This window comes from Anopheles moucheti, chromosome 3 (genome assembly GCF_943734755.1).
Source record: "Anopheles moucheti chromosome 3, idAnoMoucSN_F20_07, whole genome shotgun sequence".
In the NCBI taxonomy this organism is placed as follows: Eukaryota; Metazoa; Arthropoda; class Insecta; order Diptera; family Culicidae; genus Anopheles; species Anopheles moucheti.
In genome coordinates, this window is record NC_069141.1 from 75,559,727 (window position 1) to 75,586,771 (window position 27,045).

The following is a 27,045-nucleotide window of genomic DNA, read 5'->3' on the forward strand; positions in this document are numbered from 1 at the left end:
ATACCAACAGCATCGGCACGGTCATCGTTAGTGCTGCACAGCTGCGGATGGCGATGCGGAGACATTATGGGGATGTAATGTTCATCAAGCTGATTGCGACGGACTCATAATCGAAAGCAACAATTGTACCTTCGAGCCGTGCGGGAACGCTCGGTGGCCCTGCGCAATCGTACACGTGCCAGAGGATAGTGGCAACGCAAATGCAATCAGCATGGCGGCAGCGATAGAGGAAGCAGTGTTTAATGCTCTACGGGGACACCACAATGCGCTCACGAAGCTGCCTTCGCCCCGAATAATTAAGATCTATGTGGCAAGCTTAAAGGATGGTAAGTTCGTGTATGCTAAAACCGGTTGCCGGATTCGTATAGTGGAATGAACAAAGCGGTAGCCTCGAAAGATGCTAACGCTGATACTCATCCATAAGGCGAACAACAAACAGATAAGCAGATACGCAGATACCACTAACTTTCATTTCGTTTCGATCGGGACGGGATTTTGGGTTGTTGATTCACTGCAGACTTCAAAGAGGAACGTCGCCTGTTGCTGGAAGTGATTGGTCCGGACCTGCAAGCCCTGTACGATGACCGGCAGCTCGAGGTAAACGATAGTTCCGTTGAACCAATCGCACCACCCTGCGAAGATTGCTGTAAGCTGTAATACAATGACTTCTATCTGCTGCTTTCTATTTTCTCTCTACAATGCATGCGCTGTCGAACTGTTGTAGATTGAAATAGTTGACATACACTTCGGAACCGGCAGTGATGGGTTAACCACCGTCGACCTGGATCCGTATGTGCTTGAGGATCACCTGGAGGAAATCGAAACGTGTCATGCCGTCTCGAAAAGTGTATTTCTAATCGTAAGTTTCCACGACAATCGCTTTTGCTGTCCAGTGAGAGATAACATATAACACCGTAGCTGCGAGATGGAATCAATTCTGGCCCGAGAATCGTATCCAGCAGTAGTAGGTTCGTTTATGGTTCGTTGATGGCCGATTCGGTGGCGTTCCATCCAAAACGAATAAATTGATTTGTCAGCACAAAGCAAAGCAAGCGCTTTATGGACGGTTTGATGCTTTGCTTCAGCAGAACTTTTCCCAACCAGTGCTTGGTAACGATGAGTTTGCATGGAGGTTTGGGTTTGCAGGGGTAGAGAAATGCTTCATCACTGTGTACCTGGCACGGGATTGGGCCCATTATCGTACCGGATGAATAATATGCGCAATGAAACGAGTGTGCTACAATAGCAATGATTAATGGGCACCGAGAAAACTAACAAAGCAACAATCTGGAAAAATCTTTTCCTTCTTCCGAGTCGGCTGCATAAAACTAATGATATCCTTATCACAAATCTTAAAGGTGCCCTTTAGCAGTTGTTGTGGTGAAGCTAGAGCCATTTCAGTTATGTCGAGTTATACTAAAGTAACCTTTTTCAATGTATAGAAGTGCCATATTACAGGGTTTTCAATGGTTCAAATGGCAAACTCATAGCTATTTATAAATTATGTTTAAATTGAATTACAATGTATTGATGTAGTTCTAGAGTCCTATTCTGAAGAAAAATAAAGTATTAAAATTATGAAGCTTCTGTAATCTGAAATTAACTCTGATACAAGCTTTCTTGGCTCGTGTTGCTAACGCGTGAGTTGGGAAACCTTTGATCTGAATAGATTTAAGAATCCAGAAGTTCTAGAAAGTGTTCAGTGCTTCTTTTAGTTCAACATGAATTGAGTCCATAATCCGGACATAACTATAACTTTGCCAATTGAATTCGAAAACCCTGTAAATTTTAGGGATTGATTGAAATTTCATTTCTAAAACCTCCTGATTCCTGAACTATCAAGTATTAAGTACGGATGTCTGTAAGATGTCATTTTTGAAGTTTTTGTTAATAATATTGGAATCAACCTTAACAATTCTGGTACACAAAATGATTAAAGCTAAACAGAATGGGAGTTGAATGGAAGCGCATGTTAGGAAAAGGGCCTGACCCTCTGTAAAGGATTTATCGAACGCAATTCAATATCAATTGATTGAAAAACCATCCTTTCATTGCATTAGAAGAGGTGAAAGAATTGTAAGCGTGAGAGAAAAAGGGTGGATGAAAACCCCCTGCAGGCGAGTTATCTTTTCATGCGGTAGCGCATTCTCGGTTCGCCCTTTTGCCTTTCCCTCTATCGTATTTGGGATGGTTTGACGAGTTATGAGCTAGCCTGGGTTTTCCCGGTTTCTATCAAAACGGTGAGTGATTGGTGTTTCCGGTTTAACTTACGTTTTGTTTCACTATCCATTTGCCATTCCCGGCCCCGGTGTGTCCCTGGCCTTTCACAACGCTTTCGATGTACGTCTTCGATGTTCCATCCTCCACGATAACAACGACGCCCGGACACACATACCAACAGGTACTGCTTGGGTCACGTTTAGGCAATTTTTTACTGCCAACCAAACTCGACCCCACCATTTTTACGGCCATTGCGAACCTATCGACCGGTGACGAGGTGGAGTGTTTGCGGAAGTGGTACAGCACCAGCCGCCCGAGGGCGGGCATTCATCCGGCGGACGAGCGGCTCCCGAACGGCGAAGGATGCTACTACTGGCTGGCTACGGACTACAGGTGGGTAAAGCAAAAACAAAACAAAAAAGCAACGAAGAACCATTTCAATTTCCTTCTTCTTACGGTTACGATTTTCGGCCGCCCTTACCACACGAGGGGCCCTCTGGGGGGTTGCCTACCGGAAAGAGAGACATAAAGTGCCGGATGATGAATTGATTATTTTTATTGCTGATTGGTATCGGCCGATGGCTTCGGAACGATCGACAATATTTTAATGATCGCAAGATGCGGAAGAAATTGAGCAATGGTGTACACGGGCGAGCGAAAGTTATCAATCATGCTTATTTATCGCAAAGCTATATTCAGGTTATGGTTCTGCATTTATTGCATTCGGTGATTAATTAAATCAACCACCAACCGATAGAGATATTAGTTTTAAACAAATGAAAATTGATTCACTGTATTAGTTTTCCCAATCAGATAATCAAACATCAACTAGTTTGCAATTTAGTATAAAAAGCTGTTTACAAAAGTGATTTATAATGATTTGATTTTTTATAAATAAAAAAAGGTATTGAAGGTTATTGAACTGATATAACAAAATTAAAATGAAAGTTAATAACATTCAAAATATGCAAAGTTTTTACATGAAAATCTTGAGAGTCATCAGCGCAGTAATCCAACATAAATAGTTCACAAACATTTAAGTTAGCTGTAGACTTCTATAAGAGTTTTGAATATTCGACAACGTATAAACATTTAAACTTTGTAGAACATTAACTTTCCTTCTTTTTCTACCGACTGTACTAATCAGTGGAAGCTTTTGGTGATGATGATGAGTTTATGAAATCATCTAGAGACGGATTTTGATTGAAAAGAGTCTACGACAAAAGTACATAAGATTGGCACGGCAAGGGAACGACTTCTCTCGGGAAATTATTCCATTACCGAAAAGTCAATAGAACTAATTTATCTTGTACGGGTGCCAACAGCATTGGTATTGGTGATGATTGAACAAGGGAAAACCCGCTCCGTTTGGCACTTGTAAGACTCTCGCTATTCTTTCCCTACGTTTAAGTCAACTGACAACAATGCCTTTTCATTGTGAGGCAGTATTCGCCTTGGCAGTAGAATACGAAACATTTAATTAGCTAAGCTACGTCAACAAATGCTCCGATGGAAATTGTATTGCTCTCCGGGTATTGCGTTACCGTCCTTCTCTAGCGCTTTGCGACACGTTTGTGGTTTGGGGCAGGAAAAACACGAAATAGAAGCACTTTATCAAAATCATTACCTCAGATCAAATCAGTTATTGCTCGTGACTGACTGTCCTTTCCGGGTCGGGGAACCGTCGAACGCCAGGCGAAATGTCCTTGTATCGACGACAGTGACGTAATCCCCATTTTCCCCTCCGATCTTCCCAATTCCTGTGCCCACTTTACTTTCGCTTTATCATGCCTTTTTTTCATCGCGTTTGCTCTCAACATATCTTATCCCATTTCCAGGGCGCTGGATCGGGCCGAATGGGCGTCGGAGGCTGCACGGTTGCGGGAGCTGCTGGAGAGACGGTTAGAGGAAGTGTTGCGTTCGGCTGCGGGCAAGGAAAAGTCATCCGAAGATGGATTGGACGGGGAACAATTCTGTGATAATCTGAAACGACTGAAAACCAGAGCTATCGCACGGGAAATTGAAAAGGGTTTAGGTAAGTGGATCGAATCAAAATGAGGGAGTACGTCAAACGATTTACAGGGTTTCTTCCCAGTGCTGTAACGCGCGGCACGGATTTAGCTCGTTCGATGATGGTTTAATAGAGTTGTGGAACTTACTGTCAATTGCTGTCTGGTTGTAGCATGTGTTAGACGAAGAGCCATCGAAGCAAAAAGCCCTTGTTGATATTGATTGAAATAGCAGTTTCGAAAGGCTTTCTAGAAAAAAAAGTCCTGACAATTCGTTTCAAGTCAAGTTAAAGTACAACCTGGAGAATGTTTTCAACTCAAAGCATAACGCTATTAACATTGTTGCAAACAATCAATTAAAGCGAAACCAAATTACTGACCACCCGTTTTCACTCGTCGTACCCCGATGTTCATAACAGCTGACCTTTCCACGGACAAAGTTCACACCGGTGCGAATTTGCACCGGATTAGCTTTCCATCATGCTTGCACGTCACGTAACCAGGTTAATAGAGAGTAATGGAAATCAGTTGTCAGTTTTCGATGCGCGCGGAAACGTGTCCACTTAGCGTTCATTATCGCGATTGTCCGTTTTGTTTGGCGTGCGTTTCCAGCCGGATCCGGTAATTGATAAACGCTAAATCGGTGTGGGCAGATAGGAGAAGATGGTGCTCTTTTTTCCACCAGTTTGGCCATCGAAAAACGTTCACTTACGATCGATTACACTTCATTAGACAGTTGTGTGGAAATAGCATTTGTTCGCAGTATTTTCGATGTGTCCCCAACTGACTTTCTGTTGTGATTTCTGGAGAGTTGTGAATTTATTTCTTTCATCGTCAAAGATTAACTTCTTCTTAACCATTCACATTGTTTTCCTATGCCTCCTTCTACGCGACTGGCTTGCAACCTTCGCGCTGTCACTGGCAGTGCTGTCAAAATTTAGTACTTTCAAATTCTTGAAATTAATTAAAAATGACCGTTAGCAACATAACTGTTTTTAAATCCAACAACATGTTTATGTAGTAGATTCCCTACGTGTACTATAATTCATCCATGTTGTGCATATTGCATAACCAGCAGGCGCATAACATCTGTTCCAAATTTAGCAAATTTATTAACTTTGGTAATGATGATGACGATAGTGCAGGTGTTATCTGTGTTGTTGACTTTATTTGATTATTGCCCAGAGCGACAACAAACATTAGAACAAATATTATTGCTTGTCGTCATGGTACATCGGTGTCGTAATAAAAATAAGTCCCATTTGTAAACGATCAAAACTCCTTCGGAAGAACTGTTGAGAAAATGGAAAAAATGTTGGGAAAAACAAAAATGAACAACCGAAGCGTTTTTGGGGCTCTTTAATGAGAAGATTGCATGTTGCGATAGCATTCCCATTACACTATTTCACCATCTTTCCATATCTGCCGAGAAATGGTCAGGGCAGAACCACTTTTAGTGGCTGGTTTCGTGTGCTCCGGACTGTTCCTTGTACGAAACCCATCACGTCTAGCGTGGAATCGACCTAAATAAATAGATAATCAGCACTGCTGTGTTGCACACCATTAACCGGTCATCCATCTTTTTTTTCTACCTTCTCCTTTTCGTGTCCATTTCCTCGATCGGTGTGCTTTACCATCGGCCACCCGTTTGCTGCAGCGTGCTCGCCGGGACGCATTTTGACACTATTCCGCCGCTGGCAGAAGCAGCCGGAAAATGGTTCGACCGAGCACGGCGATGATGGGCCCCCGGGTGTGGAACAGCTGGAGAGCAGCCTCGTACAAGCACTACCTGCCAGCAATCACCAGACGCTAACGTAAGTCTATCGGCGGCCCCGAAAAACGGAAGGAAATCAGTGACCGGTATGCTCTGTATTTCCCACCTGTTTTCTATCATTCCCATACTCATGCCTATCCGACCATTTCGAAACTCATTTGAGCCACGAAGTGCCCAACCGTTCGTACCGCACTGTGGATGAATGAGCCGAAATGGGAAAGGTAGCAAAAAGATACATGAATATTCATTCGCTAACCGGGTTTTGTTTGTTTTGTTCTTTTCATTCCATTCGTTCGATCGTCGTCGGTTCAACCTACCGGCTCCGTTTCTTTTTTCTTCCGGGGGGTGGGCGGCGATGTTTTCATTACTGATTTTGCGAACGTGCAGCGTTGATTGGGCGGAAAATGGAATCGACCCGGAGCTCGAATGTCACGATCTCTACTTGAGTAGCTTCAAGAACAAAATGTTCGAAATGATGAAGGCTTCCATCGATCAGGATTTGGCCAAGGATCCGAACGGTGGCAAGGGCCGCAAGAAGACGGTACAGGTAAGTTGGGTGGGGGGTACAGGGTGTAGAATAACAAAAACACATTGGGTACAGGGTTCTTCATTTTTTTTGTGGGGCCGTTGAGAGGAGCGAAGGAACTCGGGAGCAAAGTGCTAATGTTGCTACATATGTTCGGTAATCCGGATATGATGGAATGATTTTTACCGATGCTTGAATCTTTTCCACTCGAAACATTCATCGATCGTCGATGTGGGTGAATGAATGGGTGAGAATTGGTGCGAATGTGTATAAATGGTGGTCGTTCCACAACACAAGCGCCCGATTCTAATAGGAGAAGTTGGTTACAGCTGCCTATAACAATAAGCAAAGTAATTCCAATACAATCACTACAAGCTTTTTATTTATTTGCCTAAGTAGCTTTTCCCTGGCGTTGCGAATATATCAACCTTGCCGGGTTTCCAATATTTTTGCGATTTGCAGCGGTGCGTGGAAACAATACAACTGTTCGCACAAAAGTTAGGGATATAAGCGCCGCTTATTAGCAGGATTTTGTGGTTTTGTGTGGAACTGCGGTGATTGTTTAAACTGTTGACGGCATTGCAAACATACTGACACGTCGGTTTATCTCATCAGAAGTGGTGTGAGCTAGTGTGAAATGTTTTTATAGTTTTGTTTTTTTTTGTTCGGGATGAATAAACAAAATCAACACACATGGGAACACATTGTAGTATGGATTTAAATTTAAGATATCCAATTTTATTTCAAAATAACTTTAGAATGCTTAACCAGATACAAACATTGTTGTTTTAGTTTTGTTAAAAATACGAATGACTTTAGTAACTCTAGCATAAAAGAAATCGAATCGAATAACTGTTTGTTCAAAACAATTTTTTACAGTGCCTAACATAAGTATACAAACTTTTCGAAGCAGAATACAACAAAAACATGAGCAAATAGTGCATAAAACAAGTAATTTTCAAACTTTTCTTTTATTATTTTAAATATGTTCAATTATTCCATAAATGTTTTGATAAGTGAAGGGAACAGCGTACAACTTTATGACAGCCAAAATATTTTCTTTTCTGGTTAGTTTAAATTCGGAACCCAATTTAATACAATTATTTGAACGGTATCTACAATTAACTAAATGAAAAGACCACTTCAAAGTTATATTCAGTAAATTTTACGGATTCTATTGTAACTATTTTAAAGCAAGTTACAAATGCTTCCAACGTGACTTATTATGATTTATTTGAACAAAAAAAATAAATCAATCTGTGTGTTTAAGAAAATAGTTTTGTCAACATTTGCAACCAGAATAGCATATGACACCAGCAGAACAAAAAAAATTGTTGGAAAAGGTTTAACAATTTCTAAAGTATATTGTGGTATACTTAAATAAAATATAAAATTAAAATTATATATTATGTTCATTGTTTCGACTTTTTGACTAATTGTTATTTGATGTTCAGGAAAAATAGTTTGTGTTCGTAAATTAAGAGTAATGTTTGAAAAAAGGTTGGAAAAATAAACAGAATATGTATGTTTGCGTTTGTTCATCTTCCTAGAGCAGTTCTTTAATATTTTTTCTTTTAGAAGTGTTGCTTCCTTCTAAAAAAAAATTCAACAAACGTATAACTTTGTTACGCACTGTATATCGGCAGCAATAGAGAATGTAAATTATTGTACCACATGGGAAGCTATAAAACTAAATACAACCATTTTGCTGCTCTCGCTTCACTGAATAATGCATTGCAGGAAATATTCCACGAGCATTCAACGCATTTAATGTACTTGAATGAGCACCTGAGCGCAAACAAGTACATCTCGTCGAAGGTCCCGGAGCGGATACGGCAGAACGTGCAGATGAACTTCCGGTCTGGCAGCCGGCATCCGCCGTACTTCATCCACGGCGGGCATGGCAGCGGCAAGAGCACTCTGCTGTCGCACATCTACACCGAGCTGACGGGTTGGTTCGAGCACGTGAAGGTGCACCGCGTGATACGGTACGCGTCGGCAACGCCCCGATCCGCCTACAACCTGGAGCTGTTGCGTGTCGTCTGTCAGCAGCTGGCCATCATCCTGAACATCCCCGAGGGTTACCTGCCGAAGGACGCATCGTTCGATCCGCTCTACATCAACAACTGGTTCCAGAATTTGCTGAAGCACTGCGAGGACCTGCACAACGAGATACTCTTCCTGTTCATCGACGATCTGCACCGGTTGAATCCGCTCGACTGCGACATAGTGGCGGCACTGTCCTGGCTACCCATCAGCCTGCCCTGGAACGTGTTTCTGGTCGTGTCCACCACCGTGCCGATCGAGTCGCTCCGGTTGACGCCGATGCAGAAGGAGCGCTTCAAGTGTGCGGACTACTTTTTCGATTTGGCGCTCGAGCAAAACGAAACCAAAGTGCAACGTTGGGGCGTAAGCGCATCGGTGCCCGAACAGGCCGAAACCGATGGTCCCACGTTCGGGCAGCTGGTCAATGGGTTGTTTGATGCGATGGAGCAGCGGTTCGGGGTGAAGGGTTTTAGCCGGTTCGCCATCTACGTGACGTGTTCGGAGTACGGGTTGACGGAAACGGAGCTGCTTGAGCTGCTGATGCCGACACAGGACGCGGACCTGGTCATCGATAGTCACGAGGGAGACTTCAACTTTTCCACCTTCCGTACCATCCGCAATCAAATGAGTACGTGTGTGTGTGTATTTTTTTTTATTCAATCCTCATAATTGAACCACTCACACCTGTTAATCTCTCCCACGGCCAGGGCTCGTGCTGAGGGAAAAACTAATGTCCGGTAAGCTGTTGATCGTCTGGCGGCACAGCATATGTTCGGAGATTACCCGTGCCCGCTACATGACGCCAGACATTACCCGCTCCATCCACTCGGAGCTGGTGAATCTGTTCTTCCCACCGGACGGTGACGACAGCGAGGACATGTCGACCGAACAGCACAGCAGAAAATCGAGTAAGTACCACTCGACGCCGATGAATGGTGCTCTGGATGCGGGCCGGCCACGACCACACCGTGGCCGGAACGAGCATCGCACTAGCATTGTTTTACGAATGGTAACAGGGGCGAATGAAACATACGGACCGTTCCAACTATTCGCCCGAGAGACAGCGAGTAGTGCACCGGCACCTTTTGTTGTTTGGTTGGCAAGATTTTAAATGGTATGATACCGCCCTCAGCAGGAGACGGCCAGGGCTGGCTAATTGGTTGTCGTTCAAGAGCTCTTTATTGTTAAATGAAAAATCGATAGCGTTAATTTAAACTTCCTACAGTGATGTTTAGCGATGTCGTCCGCAGCTGCTCTAAGTGCTGGTTGAGCAAATGCAAGTGTCGAGCGGTAAATTGGTAGTGCTTGAAAGGCAAATTTACTTTTGCCCAAGTTTGTTAAGAGGTTCGGGCTGCGTTGTGAAGCAAATCAATCGCATGGTGGTCACCAAGTTTGGGCTAATTAAGCTGGTGTTGTCACTGCATCGGTGAAAGTGATCGTGGGCATTTATGATGGCAAATTTTCATGATATTTTTGTGTTGTTTTAAGTTCTCATTCTATGTTATTTTTATTATTTGAGCAGTCTATTGAAAATAAGAAGTAAATTTAGATAACAAAGAGCTTATATTTTCGTTTTACACTATAACGACTTGTGAAGTGATTTTGTATGGTGCAGTATGTTAAAGCTAAAATAACTTCTTGGGGTAACGTTTTTCTAACAAAGGTTTGGATAGAAAAAACCAAAAATGTTCTTGAAACATTCAGGACCCAATTCATGTAGGAACGGGGTTTAAAAAAATGCAAGTTCCTTTATTGTAATTGCAACCAACATCGCACAGTTCTGTCCTCAGCTATCCTCGCTAGCTACCTACTGACAACCGTGTTGCCAGCTATCGCCTCAACTGTCACCAAGCACAGGGTGATTCATTCCCTACATTCATGGACCTCAACGATACTAATTGAAACATCTGTTCTTGTGGATATATGGATGGATATTTCTAACTCCTTTATATCATTTTCCATTCTGTGTCAATTTTTTAAATAATACATTGTTTTGCTAATATTATCATCTGCAATACATTTTTATTACATATATGTCATAAAAGTCTTTGGATGTATTATACATTTATTGGGGGTTTGGATTTGAGTTTAGCATGTTCAAAACAAATCCTTAACAAGTGGGATTAGTATCAAATGTTGCCATGATTTGTAAAATCTTGTTTGACCAGTGGGTTGCATGCTATTCCTGGCAACCGAAAATGCCAAATTATAGAATAAATGGTAAACTAACCTGATAAAGGATACATGGTAAACTATACACTATAGAATATAGGAAGTCATTCGAGAGTTATCAAATATTGACAATGAAGTGGAGTAACAAGTCAATGGTTCTATCTACTTGTTACATTCATGGTCGTTCTAGAGTAAATTAAACTTCTAGCTATCTTTTCAATTATCCAAGCTCAATTTCGTTGCCCAACAGACGATCATTTCTATGAAAGCGATGTCACTACACTAACACACTAACACGTGGAAATGGATCTTTGAACAAAACGCTTCTCGTTTCTTTTTGTTACGCGATGGCGTCAACGCCACACTGTGCCGCGTGCTGCGAAGATATTTCCAGCTCACCTCTCGCATCAATTTAAGCTGCAACACTTTCTTGTCTACGCAACATCCGGAAACCCCGTCCAGCAACACAAACCATACACAAAAACTATCAATAGCCAGCACAATAGAACACTTGCAAAGAGTTCTTTTTATTGTGCTGGGGGAGAACTTCAGCGTTCCGTGCCCAGCGTACAGTCCCGGGAGCTACATCATTCCCATTAGACTTTTTTTGCGTTGTATCCAACCATACAATTGAGCTAACAATGGCGGGGAAAAAACAATGGCGTAAGAAAACTTTTCCACACAGGGCACACTGTTTTATCTCGGGCAACTCGGCAGGCATTTGCCCAAGGCCGGCAAGGTAACGCAACAGACAGAGCTTCAGAGAGCTTTGGTGCCCCATTTGATGGGGTGCAGAGTGCGCGAATAAAAGGGCGTTCCGTCGGTATTGTTCGCCTGCTCGATTTATGTGTGTCTCCGGTACGCCGGAAAGCTTTGCATGCCTCTTGTACGTGGACAGGTGATGGGCCGTTCACTCACCAAGGTTGGGGCGTGTTTTTTTTAAATTGATTTTAATTGAATCGTTGTTTTGTGTGAGCGGCATCAATGGGGGAAGGTGTCATTCATTATTCGTGGCGCTTATGGAATCGATTATTTAAAACAATTGCTAGGTTACACCGTAACGCCCATCTGAATAAGCTTTGCTTGAGGTCAAATGTTAATTGATGACGAATATTTGCTTACTTTTGACGCATAAAATATTGATTTTTAATTAAAAAACACCACCACCATCTAATACCTTTAATAATACGGAGCAAGCTGTCTTGTAGCTCACAAAAGAAATTGCGTGTTTGTGTAGCATGTGCTACGAAATCAAATTACAAAGCATTTTCCATGTCCAATGTCCTTCCCCGTTTGTGGAGCCTGGGAGGGATCAAATTGTATCTCCGGCTTAAAGGTTATCAGGCACGAGATAGCATAATGGGATCAAAGTGGGTACCACACACACACAATGGCACCGCTTGGACAAAAGCAAACAAGGGCGGTAAGGGGCAATGGGAACTTCGGGGTGGACCAGCGGTACCTTAATTACAGAACAGAGCACAAAACCGTGCCCGTACGCACCGTGTACGACCGGCGGGCAATTGGAATTGAGCTGACATTAAAAGACGGTGACCGTGCGAATGATACACCGATGGCATCCGAGCGCCTAATTCTCGATTCATCATGGCTTCTTGTTATTTGTGTGTTCGGGGAGGGTGGTTTCCTTCTTTTTTTGTTCAGGGTTGCCTACCCGACGAACGACATGCGAATAATAAAACACGCTGCGCGTACCGTTTTGTCACTTTTTTGGGTTCGGGTTCGCCTCGGCGAACGGTTCAGTACATCTCCTCCTTTTCCAAAGATGACGTGTCGTGCTGTTGTGGCCTTTTAATGGCTCTCGGGTTGGCAAAAAAAAAACACAAACGGCACGTGTAAAAGGACACACACTTTTCCGTCACCTGCGTAACGGTTGTGCTGTTTGCTGCATGTTTTACTCCACGATTATTTGATATTGCGCGAGGATGGTGATTTCTTTCCTTTTTCTTTTTTTGTTTGATGGCGTAGGTAGTTAAGTGTGTTGATGTTTCATGTCCATTTTCACACCTTCGAAGAATTGCGCGAAAGCGAAGTGAGATGGTTTGAGTGCCCTTGGTGGCGAATAACAAAATCATGCTTATTAAATTCAGTGAATTGGTTAGCTTTATTGCGAAGTTAAGAGCATCCCGTAATTTCTAGAAGGTTCTTCAATAATTACAGTGATTTTCCATTTATTTGGCGACATGTCCTAATATTAAGGATAAGTTTTTTTCATCAACTCGTCACAAATCGCTATCATGTTTTTTGTTTGCGTTATATTAAGAAATATGTTTAACAATCCGAGAGCTTTTACGACTGAAATCCAATGTTTCCAAAAAACAGGCATGCAGACACAGCAGGATGACAATGTGACGCAAGTGCTAAACCTAGGGCCAGACATTTCCTACAGCATACGGCACGTGGAGGAAGCCTGGCATCATCTGATCAAGTCCGAGGACACCAAAAAGCTGAAGGAGATTGCCGTGTGCAATTTCGACTTTTTGCTCGCTGCGGTAGGTTAATTCGATGCCTGCCGTGTCACTGCACTATTCACACACAACTTCCCATTTCCCCCGACCAAACAGGTGCAAACAGTGTCCATCAGCTATCTGCGCTGCCTAATCGAGCACGTGCGCTGCTACATCCTGGACCGGGACATCGAGCTGGTGTACTACACGATCCGGAAGTCGAGCGACGTACTAACGCGCGACCCAATGCAGCTGGGTGCGCAGGTACGGAAGTCCAATGCAACGGCCATTGAACACATCCCGGCTGCTGACCGGTGGTGTGCTTTTGATTTGTTTTTAAAACATTTCCATCACTGTTTGTTTGTTTGCAGCTGATTTCCTGGCTGAAGTCCGTGTCGGCACACGAGGGACCGCAGGCACTGCTGAGCGTTACGGTGCAATCGGCGACGGCCTGGTGCGATGGGTACACCGTGCCACTGCTCGTACCGTTGACTGGTTGGCTTCCGGTACCGCTGCCCAGCCAGATTCGGTGCATCACCGTGCCTGGGCCGGGCCCGGTCCGTTGCATCGAAGTTTCGCCGTCCAAACAGCATCTGATATTATCGCCAAAAGTTGGTGACCCGCAGCTCTGGCACATCATGAGCAACAGCCTAGTACATACGTTTAAAGGTAGGTGGCATTCATACTGTTCCAACAATGCTTTCATTCGTATCGTTCGTTTTGATTGCTTGTAGGTTTTGAAAGCGTTACCACAATGGGAAAAAGAAAAAAAATTTTTGGAAGACATTCTATACAATATTAAATTATTGACCTTAAATCATGTTGATAATGTTTTTAGATGTTTTAAAGTTGGAAAAAGGCGTAGTTTTTGTTAAATATTACATATAAAAATTGTACAGAGTTTTTATGTGTAAAGAATTGATGATTGAGCTCAAAATCGCCAAGTAGGAAATTTAAAACTCAAACCCCGTCAAAACTATATGCAGAATTAATTTTATAATTTAGAATATTTCGTAAGAAGTATTTTTTTGAATTCTTAGAACTTTAAAGGTTAACTGGTCTTTTTGTAATGTAAATAAATATTATTACTCCTACAAAATAATATATTATTACTCCTACGTTTACAGTTTATGAAATATTTTTAAATTGATCTAGTTATCTGATGGAGGCGCCTGGTGTTTTAATACTCCGAAGTATAAAATCCCTTATAATTCCATAAATGAATGCCCAAATGTAAGAATGTAGTACTTTAAATCATAATTTGAACGTTAATATATAATATTTAATGACGTAAGCTTATCTAGTTGGTTATGGAACAAATAAAATACTTGTAATTAGCCAATTTTTCCAATAAAAACAGTCCCAAAATCATCAAAAAGGTCGTAAAACCAGCCCTAGGAAATACAGCAACCGTCAGATATATTTATCTTTTTTAGAATAGAAGAACTTTTGCATTTAATTTGTCTTTTATCGACAATGTATACAATTAAGATTAAAAACAATTCGTTCCCTCTCTTCCTTCCTTCGAATTTCTTCGATCAAACAGAAACGCAATGCAAAAAAGGAGTATTGTTTACAAAGCAAAAAAAAAACGCAACTGTCTTGTTTTGTTTCACTCTCTGGAAAGATTAAAACTGCTAACAAAAAAAGGACCAAAGCACTATTTTTTTCTCTCGAAAAGGAGCATTAGCTTCCTTTGAGCATTGTTACGGATGGTTTGTTCTTCTGTTTATGTTTGCGTGAACCCGGGGCCGAACCGGATCCCGGGCACTTTTTGATGGAGTTCAGCTAGCAAACAAAAAAAAACCAAGGAAGGTTCATTTTAATTAAAGATTCATCCATCAGGCCGGTTTGGATGGAGCTGTCGGGCGCGACATCTACGACGAATAATCCATTCGCCGTAAGTTTGTTTGCGTTTGTTTGTTTGTTTGATTGTCTTTTTTTTTTGAAACTTTTGACCTTTTTGCACAGCTTACGGGATAATTGGATGGATTAATTATTGGAATACTTGCAATGATCTTTGCTCGCTAAGGGTGGGAATTTAAAATGGGTATTGCTTCGATGGAAAATATATTTTTTATGCCAAGGAACCTTTTGAAAAATTCAAATAATTATAAATATTTATACTATATTGTAATTGTAATAAATATATTTAAAGTTCTCAAAAAAAGAACTATCCAAGTCCCCATAACACCATTACTTCTTGACAATGTCCATTCTTCCCATGACATTGTATCGTCCCATTGTTTCACTGTAATAAATCTTAAAACTCTGCACTCCAAGTTTGTCAAAGTGCCTTCCCAATGCCCCCAACCATGCGGCGACCATAAATTCACCATCGGCAGTTTGATCGGTTTTATTTTCCAATTCATTCCAACCGGAGTGGATCGGATGGCAATGGCGGTATCCTGCAATGACACATTGTTGTCATGCCACAATCACTAATGTCGTATTATGTCCGGATCGGCTCGTCAGCATGTCCGGTCCCGGCAGCTTCTCATGTTCAATGTGTGTTGTTGCTTTCGACCGCATCACCGCCGGCCATTTTTTACTTTTCTCATCACTTGTTTTTACTTTCTCCCTCTCTTTCTCTCGCCCTTCCTGCAGGTCACAGCGGTCCGGTAACGTACATGAAGGTACTGTCACAGTATCTGGTCACAGCGTCCGAGGACACATCCGTTATCGTGTGGGACATGAAGACCCTGGCAATGAAGTTGAGATTACGGTAATGCTACAGTTTTTGCATGTTGTCATGTGTGCGTGTGTGTGCCGGGTTGCATCGTGCCAAGTGGTACTAAACATTTATTTATGGGTCCGAAACCGGCGCAACAACTCGCCCGATCTGGTCGATCAGGAGTTCAGCTAAACATTTGCATAACCGTACTGGTGGTTCGCCTATCGTTTTTTTTTCTTTGTGTGGTTGTGTTTGTGTGTTGTGCTGAAATGTTTTCCTCTGTGGTTAAAAAGTTGCCCCCTGTGTGTTTGTGTGGCTGGTGGTCTTGTGGGGAGGTGTAGTAGGGAGAAAACAATAAGTACGTGCTGGTGAAGAAGGTGGTAATGGTGGCATCCATCGCACGTAGCCTCAACCTACTGAGCCATTCTGCCACAAGGCAACGTGATAGGCATTCCTGCTTACGGCAGCGAAACGACCAGCCGGATCCTTAGCAAGGTCGATATGCAAATGTGAAGCATACATCCAGGCGCAATGTATCTTCTTCAGCCATTAGCATCGCACAACGTATCACACCTTCCCTATTGTGGTGTGTCAAGGCATTCGCCTCATATGTATACAAATCTGTACAGAAAATCCAAGACAAACACACACACACGCGGCTGGTCACAAACGAGTGAAATTTGGGAAAATTAATGAGTTCCTAACACGGTGCTAAATCATCCGGCGCTTGACAGTGCGCTTTCAACCACGCACACCTTTCTTCCTTCACACATGGAGAGATATAGAAATAGGCAATTTTTTTTGCCGCTTTCCTCCAAAACCCACTCCTCCTAATCCGTGATGGAGTAACCAAAGGGATGTGCTAGAAGAAGGCCCAAAAAAAGGGGCAAAACCCTCCCGATAAGCGCCTAGCTCAAGGAGGGGATTTATTTTCCTTTTCGGCCCGTTCAATCCACAATCCTCCGCCGCCATTTTCGACCGGAAATTGCAAAGAACTGAGGCGCGAACCTTATAATTTCTCGAGGATGGTGTCATAGCAAAAAGAAACGATAAGTAAAAATAATATACCTACGCATGGTCTAACGGAAGGGAATCACACGCGGTGGAGCTTGTTTGTTGCGCGACCGGGAAATGGATATCAATCAACCATTTTCACCGGTGGCGGAGGGGGGCCGAGATAAAAAATCGTTTAACATTGTCGATGTGCCAGAGGGATGATAACATGGCGATGACAAAATTGGATCAATCGCGACTGGAAGGCACTCGGTGGAGAGGAAATTGTAATTTGTATTCTAATTTTAATGATCTGCTTGCCGGGTAGAGGAATGATCGAATGATACTGTGGTGGAAAACAATGGCCTTTCATAACCTGGTTTATATCAGCAGGTACGTGTAAATCCACCATCGCGATAGTCGAAAAGCGCGTCGTTGTAACATGTGTTCGGCGCTAACAATCACCGCGGACCACAAATGCGCCACTAGAACATCGGCACCGGGGTGCTCTCGGTTATTTGTGATGCAAATGGTGACACACAGAGTTTTGCAACCATTTGCATACCGGAAAGGATTAACGCTCGAACCAGCAAGAACCAGTTCTACTGGCAAGATGGTAGAAAAATCCAGTTTGTCAATGAATGAGCTGGCTGGCTGTTCTTCATTTTGTGGCAGCAGTTGTCGCACGCGGACGTGGTGTCCTTTGCCTTGACCGTGCTCCGTGTGCCGAGCGCTGGGTCGATAGCAGCACAACGTGCCGGTCGGGTGGACGGTCAGAATGTCAGCCCAAGCCAGCGGTGCCATTTGCATTGATAAGCCGTTGCTGTCTGGTGGCGTTCCATGTTCTTTGTCACCCAAGCACTCCGACAGTGCGCACAGATGGTGTGTAGATGGCCGGGTTGCCACCAGTCCCCCGCCCCAGAATGGGAAAGTGAATATTAAGTTTTCAATTAACATAGCCAGAGACGAGAGAGGCAAATGGTAATTTTAGTTCTGTCCCCTTGCCTTGAAGATGCTGCCAACCGGCGAGAACATTTCACTTACATGCGAAGACAATGGTGCTGGAAATAGAAATCGAGCAAGATGGTATGTTATGATGAAATTGTCTACGCGTCGGTGGGCAAAAGATTTTTCGGCCAAGCGCTAGGGAAATGGAAATGTGTTTAAGACATTCGTGATTTGCTTGTGGCATGTGTACTACAGCTTGGTTTTAATATTCTTCGGTGGGGTTTTATCATAGTTCTTACGAATTTCGTTATTGCCATGTCGGGAAGAATAATTTTGAGGCTTGCTTCTATTGCATGTTGCGATAACACGGCAATACGATTCCTGGAAGTTTAAGAAACTCGGCTCACTAGAGCCGAATGTTGTGAAAATCATTCATTAAAATAAGATTAGATTTGATATACGCCAAACAAATTATTCATTAGAGTTCTGTAGCGATAGAGAGTAACACAGATTAAAAATGGATTAAAAGCTTCAAATTTATTACAAAAATATGTTGAGCGCTTATAACAAATATCTAAGTGTATTTATAAGAGTTTTGTTTCTACTTGCGTGATAAAATTCTCGAACAAACCTCTAAAGGTAAAACAAAGTTTGTTGTTCTAAGTTTTATTAACATAAAGGATGAAATAGAAACCATTTTAGGAATCGATTCAAGTTGATCTGGAACATGTAAAGGTTGATTAATTCAACTTTAAAAATGAAATTGATGCTCCATACTAACATCGTGATCCTGCCGACAGTTTTATAAATTTGTAAGTTGAGAAAACTTTACACAATCTCTTCTGCTTCATGTTGCTTGACGAGGATGAGGCCTCGGCACCGCAGAAGAATTCAGCTTCTTGGACCTTGCCGCGATACTACTACCGCTTGTGGAAGGACTCTACTACCCCTACTAGTTCGGTCGGATCGGTTACTAAGGCCATATGTCCTTCCCTTGCAAAAACTTAAAGTTGGTGGACACATTCTAGATCTACCTGTACGTAGCTCACTTCAATTCTAAAAGAATCCAAAAATGGTTTCATGTATACCATTTAATCTCAAAATCTCTGTAAGATCTTCTGTGGATGCATCTTCTGATCGTATGAATTTTAACGAGTTGGACGATTTGGAACAATTCCAAAAACGTTGAGAACCTACAGAAATGATTCGCTATGTGCGAGAGTAGCAATGTACACCTAAATAAATGCTTAAAGTTTGACTTTAACACTTGATTGAAGCTGTAATTTATCAGCTTTTGAGATTATTACATCGTGAAACTCCTGAATAAAAGACGTAGTCTTCATATCTAATGGCTTTTTTTTATCTTCTTCCTTAAAGCGAACACATTGCTCCGGCGCTATGTGCTACGTTAGCCTTGGACAACAAGTACGTCATAAGTGGTAGTGACGATTCCAGCATCATCATTGCCCTGTTCGACACGGGAAAGCTGGTAAGTGAGTGCGCACTACACGCCGGTGCAGCTATTCAGTATGAGAGTGCAAAACTTTGAAGTGTCTGCATCCAGCTTACAATTACTTTTTTCGCCCCTTGTGCCATCGTTCGTGCGGTGGAAAAATTAGGTTACCAAAATTGATCATCACCGTGGCCCAGTGACGGCCCTGCACATGAGCTACCCCAGCGAAGTGCTCGTGTCCTCCAGCCACGATGCAACCGTCTGTCTGTGGTCGCTGGTAAACTTCACCCTGCTCAACTGCATCCAGATGGCGCAGCCCATTCTCGGCGTGCAGATTTCATGCGATTCGGTAAGTGTTCCCCGCGAGTGTCCGAATTGCTTCGCATGACCTGTGGCCCCTTTTTCGCAACCGTCACGCAATGACGGTCGGAAACGAAGCGATTGCTCATGCGATCCCCACTTCCTGACGGATGTCATCGGGTGCCTGTGTTTTTTTTGCTTTTCTATTGCTCTTTGTTTTCCACTTTCCCCGACAGACGTTCCTGCTGGTGCACTGTGCCGACAACGGTTTGTATCTTCGGTCGCTGACCACGGGCACGGAGCTGCACGCCCTGAAGGGACACAAATCGAAGGTAAGCAGCTTACGGGTGGCACTAATCCCATAAACGGAAATTACGTGGAAAACTTTGCGAGCAGCCAGCCGTCCGCGTGCGTGCTAAAGCGAAGCGCTACGAAAGGTGAACAAAGAGGCAGCCAGTTCTATCGTGTTAAGCTAGACAGGAGACAAAAAGCAAAGCAAGTAGCCGAAAGTGCGAGAACAGAATTCGCTTTAACTTTCCCACTGCTTTCGACGCTTCGGTTGGACTGAATTTGACTGAAACTGTTTGCGTTCAGCAAAAGACGTTGATTAATGCAGAACTTTGGTACGGAGTCATTCCTATCACAACGTCGGGGCAGATGCGGCCACAGATCAACGGGTTGAAAGGGTAAAATTTGCAGTCGAATGGTTTCTTGGATTTCTTTGGAAGGAATGTTGTTTGTGCTTAAGCAAGTGCAAGTAAGTTTAGCTGATTAAAGTTTCATAATATTTTCTTTAAAAACAAAAAGAAATAACTGTGCTCTTTTTCCTTGCAAAAACTTGGCATATACTTAGTTCAATGTTGGCTTTTTGATTGAGGCTTTTTGAAATATTTATTGAAACATCTACTAGATGGTATATTAGAATGAAAGTGAATGTGTGTTCATCTTGCTATGGTGTAAACTATTTTTAATACACACGAGAAGTTTTATATCACTCGATTTCTTCGTAACTCACTCACAACTTTTTGCATCATTTCTGAGTTATTCAACTCCTGAGTACCACACTTCAGTTAAATAAGGGTCTCTCAGTTGGAAAACTTCACTACTAAACGAAAATTATATATGTCACTCTATTGAGCTTAGCTGCACATGTTTCACAGTGCACTTCAACAAAGTAAGCTGTTGTCAGTTGCCTGGTGAGCTTTGTAATAACTGCTCACTGAGATGTGCTCACTGCTCCTTGTGAGATATTAAATGGAAAGGTTTCCTGAACACCATTGCTTAGACAGAAGCTCGTTAGTCGATTGATTGATTGTATTGATAGCGAAACACGAAGTGTCCTCTAAACCGCTCAGGGTCGAGTGGCTTCCAATCCATCATCCTTTCTGACGACCATGCCTCCTCTGTAAATGTGGACGTACTAATGGGTACTTTACGGGTTGGGTCGTACGGTGTCATTCTCATGACGTGATCAGCCCACCGGAGTCCCCTGTACGACAGTGAGCAGCTCCTCCTGATTTACCGCTAAGTCCATTTCGATTCCTAATCCTGTACCTCTCTTTAGTCTGTCTAGATACATGAGGCAGGGTGACTGCGACCCTGCGCTCAAGTCCCCAAGTACCTCTGGAGGGCCTCGTGACAGCTTAGTTTAGCGTCTGGTTGTCCTCTGGCACAGGAATTTGGGTTGGGGCTAGGCCGTGTAGCCAAGCTTGGCTATGTTGTGACACATGTTACCACTCTGCACGACGAGTACGTGACAGAATAGGAGTTGAGTAGGAGAGCCTTTGGAACCTTTGAGAGGCTTCGAATCCTACCCCAATGCAGAGTAGTGCTTGGGTAACACTGTTTGATTTGAGTCAATTTACAGAAATGAAACGGAGATGTACTTTTGATATTTTTAAATGTCGCAACTGTATATCCATTGGTAGCTTGTAGTAAAGATACGAGAATAATTATATCCATGTGACAGTAAGTCTTTTGGTACAAATTCTATATAAATTAACTGTTTTTTCAAGTATCTTGCAAGATAAACATCCACACCTCCATTTCTTCTCAATTCTTATCGTCTGAGTTTTTGGTAAAGTCAACCCGTGCAAACCCACTATAAGCTCGTGCGGTCTATCGATATGGCAATTATTCTTCCGGCGGAACTTTATCGTTCCGAATGCTTCCACTGCTTGAAACATACGCAAACACTTTCGCAAAAGCTAAGACACAGATATTGAGATAAGCACGACGCGAAGGCAACGCGAAACCTCCGTTAATTTTCGCCTAGGGTCGTGTGGTGACGGTTCTGCCACATTCCACGAACAATGCTCGAAAATCAATCCGTCGTGGTTTTGTTCCACACATCGCATCGTGTTACAGTGAGCAGAAGTTGCTGCAGCAACTGCTGTATACCGTAGCTCGCAGCTGCACAATATTTGATTAACATTTTACTTCACATTTCGCTCTGGCAGCGAAGCTGAAGCGCCGCACACACGCTGTTCGACGTTGCGCTTTGCGTCATACGTTTCACGGATGCAACCTAATAAATATTTACGATTGTGTAGCGAAACGAAAAAGAAAAAAAAGACAAACAAAATGGTGCTCGATGACGGTTGGCATTCCGGTGTCGGTTGCGGTGTGTTCCTGCACCCGGGCAGATGAAGGATGAGAAATCAATTCGTCATCAACCGAGCGAGCACAGGATGCTATGGCGGAAATGGCATTCCAAAAGCTACTCCCTCCACAGCTCGACAGCTTCGAAATAATACGAGGAAAACTTCCCCGACACTGGGCGCCATTTACATGAAGGGGTTCTATTGTCATCCTCCGTCAACCACCGGTGCACCTTAGCGCTCTCTGGGGACGTACCGGTGATCAGCGCGTGTAAGACGTTGGTACTGTTCGTGCTTGCGTAATCCCGTCAAAAGCAATGAATAAAATGGCACTGTTTCCTGCTCGCGCGCCGTACATTGCAAAGGAGTGAGAGCGTAAATAGGAAAGAAGCGGAAAGAGATCATGAGCCTGGAACACAGTGACACTTTCCCATGATGATCGATGGTTCACGCATTGACGAGTGGCGGATCCGGTGCCATGGCACCATCCGAGATGGATGGATGGTGTGTTGTTGTTACCTCGGTGGGCCTGTGTGGAGCTGATGGGACTCAAAGCACTGGGGATGGCTGGTGACGGTATCTCAATCCCGAGCTACAGGCACGCAAACAGGCACGCAAGCACACAGTCAGCTCGGAATCGGATTTAAATGTTATTTCGTAGCGCGGGTGTAGGCGTTGACTAAACAAAAAGAATATAAAACGGACGTCAAAGGAATGGTGCTGGTGTTTGGTAAGGAAGCAACGTAGCACCGTAAGACGCAGCCCGAGAACTCCCGGGGGAAGGGCCGGGGGAATGTTTGGCCGGATCTAAGAAGGAAAAGCTCATTCCGGAAGAGCAACATATATCCACGAGCGGGGCGGTGTACGGTTCGTTGGATCCGTTTTTACGGGTCGGGTTCTTTTTTTTTTCCAACCTCCATTTGCGTCTATAGTTGCTTTCCGTAACCGCTGAATTTATTAACTCTCAAACAACCGAGAACAGAAGGATTCGCCTCCCTAATTGTATGTTTGTGCGAATATGGCAAACGGAAGGAGCGAACTCTCCTTTTTTTTTGTTTTGGAAAGAGTACCCAATCCGGGGCAAAGGCAAAGAACTTCCTCAGCAACACAGTGGATGATATTAAAGAGCACAGCACCGTGAAGCATCGACGGGACCGGTCGGTTCGGCGGATGAAGGTATATTGTGTATTTTTGCAAGTGATGCCAAAGTGTTTCGTTGCATGGTTGCGTTCACTGTTGGTCCGAGCATATGCCAAGAGCCAGCAAAGGTTTCTTTATTGTATTTTGGGTTTGGAACCCCCGTTTGCGTTGGGCATATGTACATGAGATGATGCAGTTGAGTGCCTTTTACACTAAACCATTCACAATGCCAAATGATACGCTTTATAATATCCATACTTAACTACTGAAGTACCGGCCCGGATTGCAGGGTTTACATTTGGGAAATAAAATGCTTATGGAAAAATACTTATATAAACGGTTTAACAGCCAAAAACATCATTAAAGCACGCTTTATTAAAGTTTGTTACCTTCGGCCCTGCGTTTGCCAGTCCGCTTACATAGCAGCACGTCTCAAAACGTGCTCATGATGAATCAAAGAGCCCAATGTCCTGGAAACGACTTCGGTTTTGAAGTGGGCTTACCGGGTGGTTTGCACACTGGCCGCTCCAAGCAATGAGCAACGGATTGAATTATTCAACTGATTGCTTCTGGAAGGGATGAACCGCTCGCCGGTTCCGCCACACTGCAACACCGCAATCGCCATCGAAAGGATATCTAATCTTCGTGTCTAGTCTTAGCTGGCCAGGGTTGGCCACTGTGGCCAGGGTGATTATGGCATGTTCAGAAGGATTATACGTTTGATTTCTGTTTGATTGCTTGGCCCCTTCCCAACCCTGTCATAAGAGAATCATCTGTAGAATCCTTCATGCGAATGAAGGGGGTACGATTGTTTTTCTTTGGTGTTTTTGTTATTACTTTCATCGGCATTAAGCTTCGTTTGAATGCTTCTACTGGTGGTGTTGCGTAGTGGAAAGCAGTAAAACATGCGAGTTGTTTAAGTTTACATTTCGGATTAACATCGAGATACACTATTACGTAATTTCTTTTACTTAGAAAAGGGAAAACGATACTCTAGGGTTTTGTGGTGTTTATAGTGTCTTAATTACTGTTTTTCCACAACAAAGGCAATCAGTTAACGTTTCTCAGAAATGGTTAAAATTTATAAAATTACTTTTAAACTTGTTGGAGCTATTCAAGACTTACATAAAACTTCATCCATATAAGGCGTCCAACCTGTACGGAAAATACCATTCCTTTCTATGCTCAAGTCAACCGTCACGGCTCGGATCATCTAGAGAAGTTTGTAAGACGCGCCCTCTAGCGGCAAATCCCGGGCTGTCATTTGCCATCAAATGACGGTATCACATAGCCTACTATGATATTCTGTAGTTCGTCATATTTTTGACAGTCAGCAAGTTTTTCCTTACGATCACTCAGTCTTTTGTTACATGATATCAGAAGATCACATTCCTGTGGAATAAACAAAACACTGGAAATTATCCCATTTATTAATCTGAAATAACCTCCACAGGTCCGTGCCCTTTGCATCGCCATGGACAGCCAGCGGGCGATCGTTGGTGGTGAGGACACGAGAGCCCTCATCTTCGACATGCATTCCGGCCGCATAATCCGGTCGCTGCCACCGAACCCGGGTGCCGTCACAGCGGTGTACGTGATGGAGAAGGACGACTACCTCATCACGGCCGGCGGTAACAAGATCACGTTCTACTCGTTTCGCAACGAAGATTCCATTGTCAATTTCTACCCGAAGAAGAAGAAAACGCTCAAAAAGTTCCACCGGAATCGGTTGGCGTTGCAGTCGACCGCGAGCCCGGTGATTTGCTTTGACGTGTCGCGCGACTCAACCATGGCGGCGGTCGCCTCGAGCCGCTGCGTCCAGATCTGGCAGCTGAACACGCCGGAGCTGACCAGTATTCTGGAGGGTCACACGGCCACGGTGACGTGCGTGAGCTTTGCCCCGAACTGTGAGCTGGTCGCTTCCGGCTCGGAGGACAAAACGGTGAACGTGTGGAGCTTGGGGCTCGGTTCGGTGACGGCAACCTTCAAGGGGCACAACACCGCGATCACTTCCGTCACGTTCATGATGGACGCCCGGCGCATCATATCGGCCGATAGGGATGGGCTGCTTTACGTGTGGATCTCCGACTCCGGCATGATACTGCAGAATGTGCAGGGTCCGCACAAATGTCTGTCCGTGACGAACAACATGAAGTTTGCGGTGTGCACCAATGGGGACTCGAGTCTGCGCATTTGGTCGCTAACGCGCGAGGATGAAAAGTACACCGTGTCCCATTCGGACGAGATTACGTGCTTCATCATTACCGCAGACTCGCTGTACGTCATCACCGGTTCGCGGGACATGTCGCTGAAGGTGTGGCAGGCGACCGGAGGCAAGTTGGCGCAGGTTCTCGTGGGTCACACCGATGCAGTCACCTGCGTGGCGGTGTCCGTAACCAACAAAAGCCAGGTCATATCCGGTTCGAAGGACTCCAATCTCATTATCTGGGACATACACACCGGCGAGGAAATTCATACGCTCGCCGGCCATCTGGGGCCGGTGACGTGCGTCAAGGTGTCTGCGGACGGGACGACGGCCGTGTCGGGAAGTGACGACAAGACGCTAATCGTGTGGGAAACGAAGCGAGGCTTAGCGTTAACCTCACTGCAGCTGCACGTACAGTTCACACGGTTCGATATCAGTCTCGAGTGTTCGCGCATCATCGTACAGCTGGTGGACAGCTCTTGCCTGCCCATCATATGTCTGCATAACTCACCGGCTAGCTACATTAAGCTTCCGACTTATTCTGCCCCGGCGCGGGATGTGGAGGATCTTCGTCCGGCCGGCCCGAAACGTCCCGCACGGCGTCTACTCAAGAAGGAAGTTTCGCTGGACACGTACACCTGGCAGAAGAAGTACGCCCATCTGACGTCCTCGGTCATGATGGCGCAGGTGGATGAGCGTCTCAAGCGGCGCTTCTCAGTGTCTGCCAGCATGGAGGAAATTTCCAAGCTGGCCGAGGCGAAGAATGTTGAATCCCAAGCCACTCTGGGTCCGGAGCAGGCGGCCCTTGCACAGTCCCAGCACTTTGATCAGCTGGAGGCACTCTGGAACAAGCGATCGCCTCCGAGACGCCGACTTAACGCGGTAAGCAACGGACTTTCAATGGTATCTTGCAGCCTCTCTTACTTGGTTTTTTTCTTTTTCGATCTCTCCCCAGTCACTGTCGCGGCAATCGTCGCTGGTCGAGGATCGGATCGACTCATCGGACGAGGACGAGTTCCAGGAGGAACGCGCAGGTATGTCGAAGAAACTGGCCCTCTTTCACGCGTCGCGCCCACTGTCGCTTTCGGTAGATGCATGGAACTGTTCTAGTCTGTACTCCTCAACCTCTTCCACCAACACCCAATACAACCAACCGAACCACCATCAGCAGCACCAATACCACCAGTACCATCACCGGCATCAGCCCGATCTGTTGCGCGAGGTGCTGCTGCTGAAGAAGCAACACTCGGTGCCGACCGGTGGCCATGCGGTCGATCCGTTCGCCGCCCAGCTCAAGCTATCCTCCACCGAGACCGATCTGCAGGCCCTCTTTCGGCACTGCACGTTCGGCACGCTCAGTTGCCACTCGCGCCGCCGACAGTCGAGCCCGGAAGGGGAACAGTATCACGTCCGCACACGGCGTAAGTCTCGCTCGATCGATAATCTTGACCACGAGGTGGCGGTCTTTAGCCAACGCTGTCGACGCAACCCCATGTCCCGGTCCTGTCTCATGCAGTAA

At 44.3% G+C, this 27,045-nt stretch overlaps 1 protein-coding gene across 1 annotated transcript; it reads left to right on the forward strand.

The window, feature by feature from the left end:
- Positions 1-27,045, forward strand: LOC128300672 (protein qui-1). The gene is made up of 18 exons (XM_053036827.1): positions 1-326; positions 518-597; positions 725-859; positions 2,402-2,613; positions 4,059-4,255; positions 5,887-6,043; positions 6,391-6,550; positions 8,270-9,203; positions 9,283-9,483; positions 13,088-13,257; positions 13,330-13,476; positions 13,584-13,881; positions 15,820-15,937; positions 19,205-19,316; positions 19,447-19,629; positions 19,817-19,912; positions 24,774-26,408; positions 26,482-27,045. The coding sequence occupies exons 1-18, from the start codon at positions 212-214 to the stop codon at positions 27,043-27,045; spliced, it is 5,514 nt and encodes a 1,837-aa protein (XP_052892787.1). The 5' UTR covers positions 1-211.